General features: G+C 39.5%; 1 protein-coding gene across 3 annotated transcripts in view; it reads left to right on the plus strand.

The window, feature by feature from the left end:
* The first annotated feature begins 107 nt into the window (after positions 1 to 107).
* Positions 108 to 13,134, plus strand: part of ANO5 (anoctamin 5) — a 94,301-nt gene continuing 81,274 nt past the window's right edge. For all 3 annotated transcript variants that reach the window (XR_003141300.3, XM_025459773.3, XM_025459774.3), the window contains exons 1-2: positions 108 to 290; positions 10,169 to 10,215. Coding sequence is in view for 2 of the 3 variants with exons in the window: in XM_025459773.3 (XP_025315558.1) it covers positions 251 to 290; positions 10,169 to 10,215 (87 nt within the window). In the remaining variant the exon portion in view is untranslated. The remainder of the gene's footprint in view (positions 291 to 10,168; positions 10,216 to 13,134) is intronic.

Raw genomic sequence — 13,134 nt, forward strand, 5'->3', positions numbered from 1 at the left:
GCTGCTGCGGGCGGCGCCGGGGGGCGCGGAGGAGGGGGGCGCGGAGGAGGGGCCGGCGGAGGAGGGGGGCGCGGCGGGGAGGGGCGCGGGGGTGCGCGCGGCGGGGCGGGCCGAGAGCAGGGCGGGCGGGGGCGCGGCGCAGCAGAGCGGGCGTCCGGCCCTGCGCTTGAGCTTCCTGGCCTGGCCCCGCCGCCAGTCGCAGTGGCCCGGCTGCCAGGCGTCGGTCAGTGTCATCAACGAGCTGGCCAAGATGGGCGACCCGGACGTGCTGGAGATGGTGCAGGAGGAAGGTAGGCGCGGGCGGGGCGCGCGGGACCCGGGGACGTTGGCGGCCCGGGCCGGGGCGCGCGGCCGGCGGGGCGGGGCGGGGCGGCGGAGGGAGGGGGCGCCGGGGCTCGGGTCCCCGGGCCGGGTGTGGGGGGCGGGCCCCGAGCCGTGCGCCCCCCGCAGCCCCGAGAGCCCGCGGCCCCCGGCTTGAGCCCTGGGGCGCCTGCAGGGGCGGTCGCCGCGCAGCTCGCGGGGGCCTGCGGGGCGCCCACCTGTGCGCACACCTGCGCCTCGGGATGCACGTCTGTGTCCGGGACCGTCTGCGGACTTTCGGACACTCGCGTTTCGGGTCTGGTTTGGCGTCGGATCTAACCACGAAACAGGCTGCTTGGGCGAGCGGTCAGGCCTCTGGGTCTCCTCCCAGCTCTCCGAGGGCCCGAGACAGGCGCTGCACGCGGCGTCCGCCTCCCTTCCTCCGGGGCTTGGCTGGGCTGCAGCGTAGACGCCGCCCGCCGCCCGCCGCAAGGGTGCAACTCGGGGCTCTTCAGTGCACTTCCAGAGTTTTGCAATCACCACCGAAGTGTAATTTTAGAACGTTTCCATCACCCCGAGTAGAAACCTTAGTAGTCACTCCCCATCCCCCATTCGCTCCCCTTAGCCCTGGGCAATTGCTCATCTATTTACTCTCCAGATGTACCTGTTCCGGACGCTCCGTAAGCACAGCCCTGCAGTAGGTGGGCTACCGTAAGCAGCATTCCTCTCTTACCGCACCGTGTCTAAAGTTCATCCACGTTCTAACTTAGGTCCTTCCTTTTTATTGCCACCTAATACTCCATCGTTATAGATATACCGTATTTTATCCAGTCAATTTGGTGGACATTTGGGTGGTTACTTTTTTTTTTTTTTTTTTGCCACCACAAATAATGCTGGCCTGGGATTCATGTACAAGTTTTTGCGTGAACACACGTTTTTATTCTTCTTGGGTACATACGCACGAGAGGAATTATTTGACCATATAGTAGCTTCATATTGAACATTTTGAAAAACTGCCCGTTTTCCATTTTGTATTCCAACTAACAATATGTAAAGGTTGCAATGTCTCCACATCCTGACATTTGTTTTTGTCTTATTCATAGCCATCTAGTGGTTGTGAAGTGGTATCTGTGCGGTTTTGATTTGCATTTTCACAATGACTTCCCCCAGTTGAGTATCTTCCCACTGCTTATCGGCCATTCATCTATCTTCTTTGGTGAAATGCCTACTTAAGCCCTTTGCTCATTTTAAAAATTAAATTATTTGTCTTTATTATTGCATTATAAGAGTTCTTTGTATATTCTGTGTGTATTATCTGCAACTATTTTCTCCCATTCTGTGACCCTGTTCTCGATGGTGTGTCATTTAGGCCATCGCCCTTTCTTTAAATCAAAAAACGATTTAAGGTAGAAGGAATAAAACTATCGAAGACCTTAAGCTTTGACTAATGGCTCTGCTACATGATGTAATAAGTTTGTTGATGAAAATGATTGTTGGTTCACTATGCACAGTGAAATGAGTTTTAGATGTCTAAAATCGAAAGTCCCTTTCTGTACTTAATGGTTTGCCACTTTGCTGAGAATTACTTCCAGTTGTAATTTCAGTAATCCAAACGTCTTAGTAGATATTTGTTTCACTTGAAACATTCAGGAAGTCTTTATCGTCAGTCCTTCTGAAGTAAACCTATGAAAAGGCACAAAAATCTATTTTTTTTTGAAGGAAGAGAAGAGGGAAAAATGGGAAGTATGTAACCTTCTGTGCATAGTGAAGAAAAAAAATCTGTCACTATGGCATGACAGAGATTGACCATTATTCTCTTTCAGATGTTAGAAATATAATCTAATGTAGCCTCAGGATAATTTTTTTTTACTAGAATGTATCCTCAAATTAGCATTACTTCTGCCACGAGGTCATACCGCAGCTTAGGTGCATCCAGCCCGCGTTCCTGTTTCCCGTTTTGTTCATGGATCCAGCATCCAAGCAGCAGAGGATTAGGGCATTGGTGAGAGCAAGGCCCAAGGAGCAGGGGTGGTCCTGGCCACTCAGATCACTCTCAGCTTTCTAAGTATTTTTCATTATGTCAGTTATTTTACTGTGTTGGTTTTACTGCCCACTACCGAGACCTGTGTTATTACTGGAGTTGAATGAAAAGTGCGTTAAAATGAGGATGTATTTTTAACATCAACAACCCAGTGGTTTCTGGAAGCCACTCTAAATAGTCTCAATATAGGTTTCTTCCTGGAGTTTAACCTCACAGTTATAAAAACCAAAGTGTGTGTTGAAGAGGCTGAAAATGACTGGGTTCCACAGCATCAGTTTTTAGGAATGACTTACGTTTTTGTGTTTTAAATGTAAACAGATTTCTTCGAGTAAATTCGATACAGGCAAGCCTGGATCTTGTATGTTATGTATTTCCTAAATCACCTTTGAAGGGTAAATAGGAGAAAATTAAATGATTGATTTACATGTGATGAGATTTTTCTTCCTAGAGAGAGAATGCTAACATTTTACCTTTTAGACATAATACTTAATGAGGTATTTCTAGGATGTGTTAACGTTTCTCAGTTTAGTTTCTTCAAAACTGAACACATAAGCAATCAGTCTTCTCCACTTAGCTGTTCTCCTACTACCTAATAGCCTTTTAAGTGACTAGTAAAGACAAAGTGTAACAATATATAGATGTATATATATATTTTTACACTTTTATTTATTTTTGAGAGAGAGAAAGCACGAGTGGGAGGCGCAGAGGGAGAGAGGATCTCAAGCAGACTCTGCACTGAGCCTGGACCCTGAAGCCGGGCTCCATCTCAGAACCCTGAGCTCATGACCTGAGCCAAAACCAAGAGTTGGTCACTTAACCGACTGTACTACCCGGACACCCTAGTGTAACAACGTTTAAATAGTTATGTAAGCAAGTACTGCTGGTAAAATGTCAGTGTTGCTGACATCGAACTATCAACTGGTTGACATTGTAAGGAAGCTGTGATTTGAAATATTCACTTTTTAGTTGATTTATGACACATTCAGCATGGCAAAAAGACCGCCTTAGGGCTTAACACTGGGAAAGGCACTTTTAAAGTTGAATGTCAAGTTGCTTGAATCTTTCCAGCTGCGTGAAGCATTGTGTTGAACCAAACCAAACTTTCTTTAGGAATGTGAATATTTGATTGCGTGCATTTTATCTTATGCTGCTGGAAGGGGTGTAAACTGAGAAGATCATTTGGTTAAATGCAAGGGCTATTTTGGGCTCAGGGTGTGTTGAAGTGTGTATTCTTAGCAACGTGCTTTCAGAGAAAACTCAAAGCTCAGTCTTTGGGCTGCCTTTACTTTCCCTCATATTTTATGATTCTCCGTAGCTTTTACTATTAAACCCTTCCTGTCTCTGGTTTCTAGCCCATAGGAAGAGTCTAATTATTTCCATTGATTTTGGAGGATGCCAGAGGAATGACACGAAGCCGATTTAGAGTTGTTGGCTTCACATCCTGCCTCAGCTACCTTTCTGTTCCGACAGAGGGTTGGTGATTGTGTGTAGTTATGCCAACCTCATACTTTGTGAGTGTGACAGTCTGTGTCTCTGGCATGTGTGTTGTCAGAGAGAGAGAGAGCTCTGGTGAGCAGTGTGTGAAGAAATACACCTGTTTTTTGGTTGTTTTTTGTTTTGTTTTGTTTTTGTTTTTTGTTTTTTGTTTTTCCCTTAATCTTTCTGCTTTTCAGAAAAGGGTACAGTTTACAAAATGTGTCACATCTGGCTGTCACGGGGCTTGCCCCCTCCGGAGGGGTGATATAGTTGGGCTGGGCCTACCCAGAGAGGGCTCCATTCTGGGTGGTGTGGGACCGAGGAGGAGGCTAAGGCAGGGGACAGATTAGGAGGTTGCAGGCCAGTGCTGACAGGACCACGTCAGGACGGATCCAGCATGAAAAACCAGCAAGGAAGAAGATGGTTTTGGTTTTAAGGAAGGGAAGCAGCAAGTTGAAAGGGAAAAGGGGAAGAGAGTATTAGTGGAAGTAAGACATAACCTGGAGGGACTGTATTGTCCCTTCTCCACACTCTCTGATAAATACATTGCATTCAGCTCTGCTAGCAATTTGAAACTTTTTTTTTTTTTTTTTCTCTAAGAGTTGTTTTATGTTAAATGCAGCAGAATTCCTTAGGGGAAGGAAGAGTTTGTGCTTACAATTTTTCAACTCTCTCTTCTTAAAAACAGAATTCTAAAGTACTTTATAATCCTAGCTTAAGGCCCGCACCTCTTCCTTCTGTACTTGGAACAGTTCTGCACAATGACTGTGTTTGTTCTCAAGAAAATAAAAGCCTGCCCAAAGTCAGCATTCAGGTACCATACAGGGAGAGACAGAATGTGTATTCCTTGGAATCCTGTTCCTTATATGCTTATTAGAAGAGTTATTAGAAGAGTTTTTTTACTATATTGTTTTTTTTTTTTTTTCCTCATTGGAAAATCTAATGGGAGATGGTCTCCACATTGTGCAGTTTTGAGCAGCACATCTAGACCGTGTTCATGGGTAGAGCCCTTTGATGAAAGTACTGGACCATGTTTTATATTTTTCAATGAATTTTTACTTGTATATTTAGTCTTGAGGAAGCCTGCACTTGGAAAAGTTAAGTGATACAGCTATAGCCACAGTTTGTTTAGTTTTCATACTTTGCTTATCGCAACTATGAACTTTTTAATAGCGGACCCTGCAACAAAAAGATCTGAATACAATAGAAATTCTTTCATCTTTAATCTGACACTCTCAAAATTACCTCAAAGAATTTAAGTTTTGAAAATCAATAATAGAATATATCCTCAAAATAATAACAGTTATCAACAAAAAATAACTAACACTCATTGACTTCTGTGTCAATGGCTGCACGAAGCACTTTACATAAATTATCTCACTTAATGCTTGCACAAACCTATTAAGACATTAATGCCGTTTATATGATACTTGAGAACTTTCAATGTACGCATATTCTTAAGTTGCAAGGAAGGCTGGAAAATAGGTTCTTTGGTTTCTTTTTGTTTTTGCTGGAGCACATTGCTTCACCCAATGATCAGGGTTTGGTTAGTAAAGAGGAAGGAGGAGAAAGGGTATTTGTGGGCAGCCAATGTCAGCCTCTCCTGTATTTGCCCACCACTGATAATCTTACCCATTTTGTTAAATAGAATCTTCTCAAATTGCCCAAGCCTAGGAGAGTCCTCAATCTTTGTTCCTAAACTTGCACATCTGAAATTTGACAGCAGTTTGTTCAAATGTTGATGCAAGTGTCTAATCCATTGACATGGCTTCACACACACTGCCCCCCACTGTGGTCCAGACAGCCATGCCTCCTTGGTGCTTCACTGTAGCAACTCCTAGTTTGTCTCTTTGCTCCATTCTGGGGCTTCCTTTGAACCCATTCTTCACTGAAGGACCAGTGCTTTTTATGCAATGTAAATGTAAATATGACTTGAGAGCTTTTTTGTGGGGGCCTGTGTGGCTCAGTCAGTTAAGCATCTGATTCTTGACCTCAGCTCCTGCCTTAACGGCCTTTATATGTTCTCACAGGGGTTGAATGCCTTCAATGTTCAGATCTATCTATCTATCTATCTATCTATCTATCTATCTATCTATCTATCTATAACTGCCTCAGAGACATTTCCTGGTTTTCTCATAATTAAACTACTCCCCCGCCCTGCTCCATCATAGCGTTTATCTCAAGTTTTGGACCGCTTCCTCTACAGAACTGGAAACTTCAAAAAATGTTAGCCACTATCACATTATTATCAATGTTGTAGTAATAATCCAGTATCAAAACTGTCAAAGATCTGAGGTTTTACTGTAGTTGGAAGCTAACAGAATATCCCATTACAGTTTCATAGATGCTGGTAGAAGACATAAGACACATGGATCAGAGACAAAGGACAGTTATTACTCCCAGCATGAACAGCAGCCAAAATGGCAGCCTTTTGTGCCTGTTTCCTGGGCCCAGGTTGCCCAATATTGACACAAAGAGGCTCCAAAAATTCCTGCAGATCTGGTGGGTTGCAATACAGGAGAGCAATCCCAAGTTAAGGAATTTGAGTCTTTTGTATTGGTCAGTAATTATGCCTTCTCTTTGCTCTGGAGGGAGTCACTACTGCAATAGTCTCAGACTGTGAGCAACCTGCGTTTTGCTACAGAAGGAGATGCTGTATTGTCCAAGGGTGTTCACTGAACCAAGATCCTTAAAAAGATAATCCAGAGCGAAGGGTAATCAGTGTCTCGCTTGCAAGATATTCAGAAATGTGAGAGACCCAAGGAGAATTGTCACAATATCTGCCTTTAAGTATTCATCCCTAAGTAGCATATTTAGGTTTTGCATAGTTAACTATATATAAATGAAATATTAAAGTTTCTGCCCCCCTTTTTGCTAAATAATAGTCTTTGTAGATTTATCTTTCTGCATGTAATTGAAATTCATTCAATTTTGTTAACTAAATACAATAAGTGGTATTATTACATATATATTATTGGTCATAATGACACATATTGTATTTATCCATTTTACTATTTCTGGATATTTGAGATGCTTTTGAACATTATTGTACATTCCCATAATGCCTCTATTTCTTTTGAGTTTATAGATAGCACTTCTCCAACTTTTTGATCTCAGGACCTCTTTATGCTTTAAATAATTGTTAGGAACCTCAAAGAGCTTTTTTTTAATGTGAAATCTCTCTATTATTATTTACCAAGGATACCCAATTTTACCCCTCCTATTAAAAATAGGAATGGAAGTTCTAGCTCTACCATTTAGGCAAGAAAAAGAAATAAAAGGCATCCACACTGGAAGAGAAGAATTAAAATTATCTCTATTCACACATGATGATATGATCTTATATGTAGAAAACCCTAAAAAGTCCACAAAAAAACCTGTTAGAACCTATACACACATTAATAAAAGTGGATTATAAAGTCACTACACCAAAACCAGTTGCAATTTTGTAAACTAACAATGAGCAATCTGAAAAGGTGATTGAGAAAAACAATTCTATTTATAGAATAAGAGACATATTTATAAAAAGATTGCTAAGGTTTTCAAAGCAGAAAACACACTACCTGTGTTCTCTTCCAGGATTTTTATGGTTTAAAGTCTGACATTTAGGCCTTTAATCCAGGGGTGCGCCTGTAGTGCTGAGCACTGGGTGATGTATGGAACTGTTGAATTATCGTATTGTGCACCTGAAACTAATATAACACTATATGCTAACTCTCTGGAATTAAAATGAAAACTTAAAAAAAGAATTAGATATTTAAGAACTAACCAAAGATTATATATAAATAAAGCTATAAAACACTGCTTAAAAATATTTGAAAAACATAAATAAATGCAAACATACCCCATGTTCATAGATTGGAAGATCTGATATTGTTAAGATGTCAATACTACCCAAAGCAATCTATAGATTTAGTGCAGTCCCTGCCAAAATTCCAATGATGTTTTTTGCAGAAATAGAAAAACCCATCCTAAAATTCATATGAACTCTCAAGGGATGCTGAATAGACAATTTTAAAACGGGAAGATAAAGGTGGAAGACCCACACTTCTTGATTTCCAAACTTACTGCAAAGCTATAGTAATCAAAACAGTGCAGTACTGGCATGAAGACAGACACAGACCAATGGAATAGAAGAGAAAGCCCAGATTTTAGTGTATGTGCTGCCGAAGCAAGCATGAAGAGAAAGCCCAGAAATAAACTGTCACATATATGGTCAAGTGACTTATTTACAAGGGTGCCAGGGCCATTCAATGGGGGGAATAACAGTCTTTTCAACAGATGGTGCTGCTAAATTTGGATACCCACATGCAAAAATAATGAAATTGGACCCTTACCACCGTATACAAAAATTAACTCAAAATGGATCAAACCTATATGTAAGAACTAAAACTATCAACCTGTTAGAAAGAAACAGAACAACAGTTTTATGGTGTTGGATTTGTCAGTGGTTTCTTGGCTACAACACCAAATACACATGCGAGAAAAGAAAAATAGACAAAATGACCTCATGAATTTTTTTAAAATGTGCATCAAAAGACACTATAAACAGTAAAAAGGCAAGCCACAGAATGGGAGAAAATGTTTCCAAATCTTATATCTGATTCAGAATATATAGAGAACTCCTAGAACTCAACAATAAAAAAATCTGGTTAAAAAATAGGCAAAGGATTTGGATACACATTTCTCTAAAGAAGATATAAAAATGGCTAATAAAGAACATGAAAAGATGCTCAACATGCTCAACAACATAATCACTAGGGAAATGCAAATCAAAACTAAAGTGAGCTACCACTTCAAACCCATTAAAATGGCTACGATAAAAAAACTGAAAAGTAACAAGATTTGGTGAGAATGTGATCAGAATCTTTCTGCACTGTTGGTAAGAATGTATAGCTCCTGTAGAAAACAATATGGCGTTTCCTCAGAAAATTTAAAATAGAATTGCCCTATATTCCCAGCAACTCCACTTTTAGGTATATGCTCAAAATAATTGAAAGGAGGATCTCAAAGATATTTTTACAGCCATGTTTTGTTTTTGTTTTGTTTTACAGCCATGTTGATAGCAGCATTATTCATAATAGCTAAAATGTGGAAATAATCCAAGTGTCCACTAACATGAATGGATAAATAAAACCTGGTATACACACACAATAGAATATTATGCAGCCTTAAAAAGGAATGACATATGCTACAACATTGATGAACCTTGAGGACATTATGCTAGGTGAATAAACCACTCACACAATGACAAATACTATATGATTCCACTTAGCATGAGGTATGTAGATTAGTCAAAATCAGAGACACAGAGTGGAATGGTGGCTGCCTGGGGCTGGCGGAAAGAAGAATGAGGAAATATTGTTAATGAGTATTGTGTTTCAGTTTTACAAGATGTAAGAGTTCTGGAGATAGATGATGGTGACGGTTACTCAATGTTATGAATATATTTAATACTTTGAACTGTGCACTAAAAATGATTAGGATGGCAAAGTCTATGTTATTTGTATTCTACCACAATTAAAAAAAATTGGAGAAAAGAACAGGAAAAAAAGGAAGAAAGAAAAAAGAAATGAGAAAAAAGAAAGAAAAAGAAAGAAAATATACAAATGGTAGGTTTATTTTTTTCTGTATTTTCAGAATATGTACTAATGCTTCCTAAAATTACACTTACTGTGGATGGCCCTTTATTCCACTCCCACTGTGATTTTCTCCAAATAAATGTTTTTCTATGGGAAATTTTTGAGTTGAGAAATATTTTTCAGTGTTTTCCCAACTTGGAGTCACTACAGAATAAGAATTTTCTATGTTTAATTTTTTTTTTTTTTTTTAGTGTCAGAAACAGGTTTGAATAAGTGTTTCAGTCCCAGTGACTCAACACCTAACTATCACAACAATACCTGTGTATGAGGAAAATAATTTGGTCTATTTAGAACTGGTAGTGTCCATTAGTGCTTTCCTTGCATACAGTTTGGTTCAATATCTCACACAATGAAAACTAAGGTAGCGGTGGACATCCCTGTTGGATATTTTCCTCTCTGCTGTTTTGTGGCTATGGATTAATAACTGCATTTATCAGAGTTAATTTTCTTTCTTAGTGAGTGAGATTATATCCTAAATACCACTATTTGCTTTTCCCCTTGCTTATATGCAGTTTTCGGTGCTGACTTCTACTGGAAGCTGTTTTTGAACAACTTAGCTCCAGGAAGGTCTTGGATATTTACCTCTAGTATTTTTTCTTTGAACTTTTTTGTTTGATTTTAGAAATTCTGTTTTCTCCTCTTGCAGACTTTTAACCTATTCTGATCAGTTGGCCATTCTAACTCTTTTTTTTTTTCTTATTTAATTTAGAGAGAATATCCAATATAGAAACAGAATATATTTTCGGAATGAATGAGGTAAGTTAAATGTGTATTAGCTTCTTATAAGTCAGAACAGAAAATTGAGACAAACTTAGAAATGTAACTTGTGTGAATACTTAAGTCTTTTTGTACTTCAGTTATTTTGTACCTCTTTTTATTTTGTCCTCTATTTATGTTTTTGGTAAGGAGAGCAAAGGCCAGGTTTTATACAGATTTAATATTTGACTTTTCTAGATGTGACAAGGGAGCAACTAGAAGTTTAGAATTGTTTAGAGGCTCCCTGTGAAACACTCAGATGTGGTGAGTCTTGCTATGTAAGAGAAGAGTAGTGAGCTTAATGCTTTGCTAGAGTATGATGCAGGTAGGATATGTGACAACTTTTCATGTTACAGTTATTGGTATGTAATGAGTGCTTATTGATGACTATCCTACAGTTCAAGTGACCCGACTCGAATTCAGTACATATATTAAATGAAATAATGAATAATAAGTTTAAGTACAGTTATAAAAATAAAAAAAAATCTCTTACCTAAAGGCTTTATTTTATTTATATAAACTTTATACATTCTTTTGTATACAAGAGTAAGCATTCTAAATATTTTTCGAATAAAATAATTTTTCTGGTAGGCTCTAGTTGACACCTAAGCACTCACAGAGGTGATTTCCTTCAATGGGTTGAGAGATCTCCAGCCAGATAAAAAAAAAAGCTCTTTAAAAATAGTTTTTTAGGAATGACTGAAATTCCTACCCTGGAAAACACAACCTACCAAATAGAGACTTGCTAGGTAAGGTTGACTTAAGATGCCCAGAAGATCTGAGATTCCTTTAAAACCTGTAACCATGGGCAGCCCGGGTGGCTCAGCAGTTTAGCGCTGCCTTCAGCCCAGGGTGTGATCCTGGAGATCAGGGATCGAGTCCCACATCAGGCTCTGTGCATGGAGCCTGCTTCTCCCTCTGCCTGTGTCTCTGCCTTTCTCTCTTTGTCTCTCTCTCTCTCTTTCTCTCTCTCTCTCTCAGTGTGTGTCTCTCATGAATAAATAAATAAAATATTAAAAAAAAATAAATACAAATAAAACCTGTAACCAAAATGCTGAGAGAAATAGAATATAACAACCAAGGGAACTATGAAAATCATTTACTTCAGTGATTTTTACAGCGCAGTTTGTAGCCCACCTGAATAACAATTACATTAAAAATTTCTTAAGAATTCAGACTCCTGAGCCCAATATTAGACTGCTAATTGTATTGTTATGGAATAAGGCTATGGAGTCATGATTTAACAGTAATTTCCTAAGTGATTTTTATTGCTATTGAAGTTTGAAAACCACTGTCATAAAGCAGAGTCTCTACAACTAAAGCTATATAATGTGACACAGGGAACATATTTATTAAATGAGTGAATCAAGGTAACTACATAATAAATAATTTAAAAGTTAAAGTTTGTATGTTTGAAGTGGACTGAAGAAACAGTTATCATATGAGATTGACTGATACAATATAATGGTAAATATATTGTCATTTTCATTTTGTTTGTATTGATCAAGTCATCAAGTCATATTTGTTCCCTTCCTTATCTCTTTGCACGTTTAAAAAGCAATGGATATTGCTTCATTGCCTTCAACTTTGGATAGGCCTTCATTTTAAACAATTTTGCTTAGATTTTTAAGGCTTTACATTTGGCTTGCCACACTGAGAAATATGTTCATTTAAGTTTAAGCCTTAGTATTATAGAAATACTATATGTATTAATTTTTAGTAATATTTTTATAAGTTTTATAGGAAAGCAACAAGTGAAAGGGGAATTGATTCACCTTCAGGAGAATGGCACTCTCTTTCCAAACCCCCCTTTAGATTCAACCTAGAGTTGTGTCTAGCATACCTTTTCTCATATAAAGTATTTGGAGTAAAAACAGCATCTCTCTGAAACATAGTTGAAGAATGCCTAGTAAAATTTGGAATTATTAAATGGATATATTATTGAATTAATCAGTTCAAAAGTGATTGTAGCTTTCACTTCTAGAAAGATGGAATAGAAGAAATTTTCCCTGTTCCTTCTGCTAAGTACTACTAAAAACCCTGGACATTATGTATAAAACAGAAGACTGAAAGCTAGAGAGGAGAAAACTGTCTAGTGACCTGGGGACCCAAGGAGCAACACTAAAGTTAGTTCTCTAGGTTTTTTTTTGCTTTATCTATTACAGACTGGGTACAGGAGAGGCCAGCAGTGCCGAAATACTAATTGGCTCTGACAAATAAAGCAACAAGAAAAGCCTATTTTCTTTAGCTGATGGACCAGGGAAAGGGTGACCTAGGAATACAGAAAACTTTTAACCAATGACTGTTTTTGTAGCCAAACACAACAGGGAGACAAAAACAACAACAACATGATCCTACCATCATTTTCTCCAGAAGAGCTCAAGTGAGAAGACTAGGCTTTAACCCCTGTCTGGTGGTAACAAGATGCCCCACCTCCTGGAGTTTATGTCAAAGAATTCTGAATGGGAAGCCAGGACTTTCATCCCCACTGGATGTTAACATGTCCCTCTCTCACAATCCTCTGATGATGTTGTGGAGACCATGTAAACAGCCTAGACTTCCACTCTCATCAGTAGTGACAAGATGCCAAATGCTTTTCTGCTGGGTAGGTATCACAGGTAGCTTGATGGAGAGCCAGGAATTTCACCATTGTCAAGAAGTAGAGCCACCTCATACCACTGCCTAACAGTGAGGGCCATGGGGAACAAGAGGAGGCACCCTTGCCCTTTCTAAGCCAGCTTGGAATCAGTGAAAGTCTAATGGAAAGTTTGAACTCCCAACACCAGCCAGCATTAATGAGAAACGCTTCTACCTCCCTCCACCCCTTCATTTCTGTAGAGGCCGAGTGGAGAACCTGGACTTCTACCTGCTTCAGATAGTGAGGCATCATCCCACTTAACCCACCAGAGTAATATCAGA

The sequence above is a fragment of the Canis lupus genome, chromosome 21, assembly GCF_003254725.2.
Source record: "Canis lupus dingo isolate Sandy chromosome 21, ASM325472v2, whole genome shotgun sequence".
Classification (NCBI taxonomy): Eukaryota; Metazoa; Chordata; class Mammalia; order Carnivora; family Canidae; genus Canis; species Canis lupus.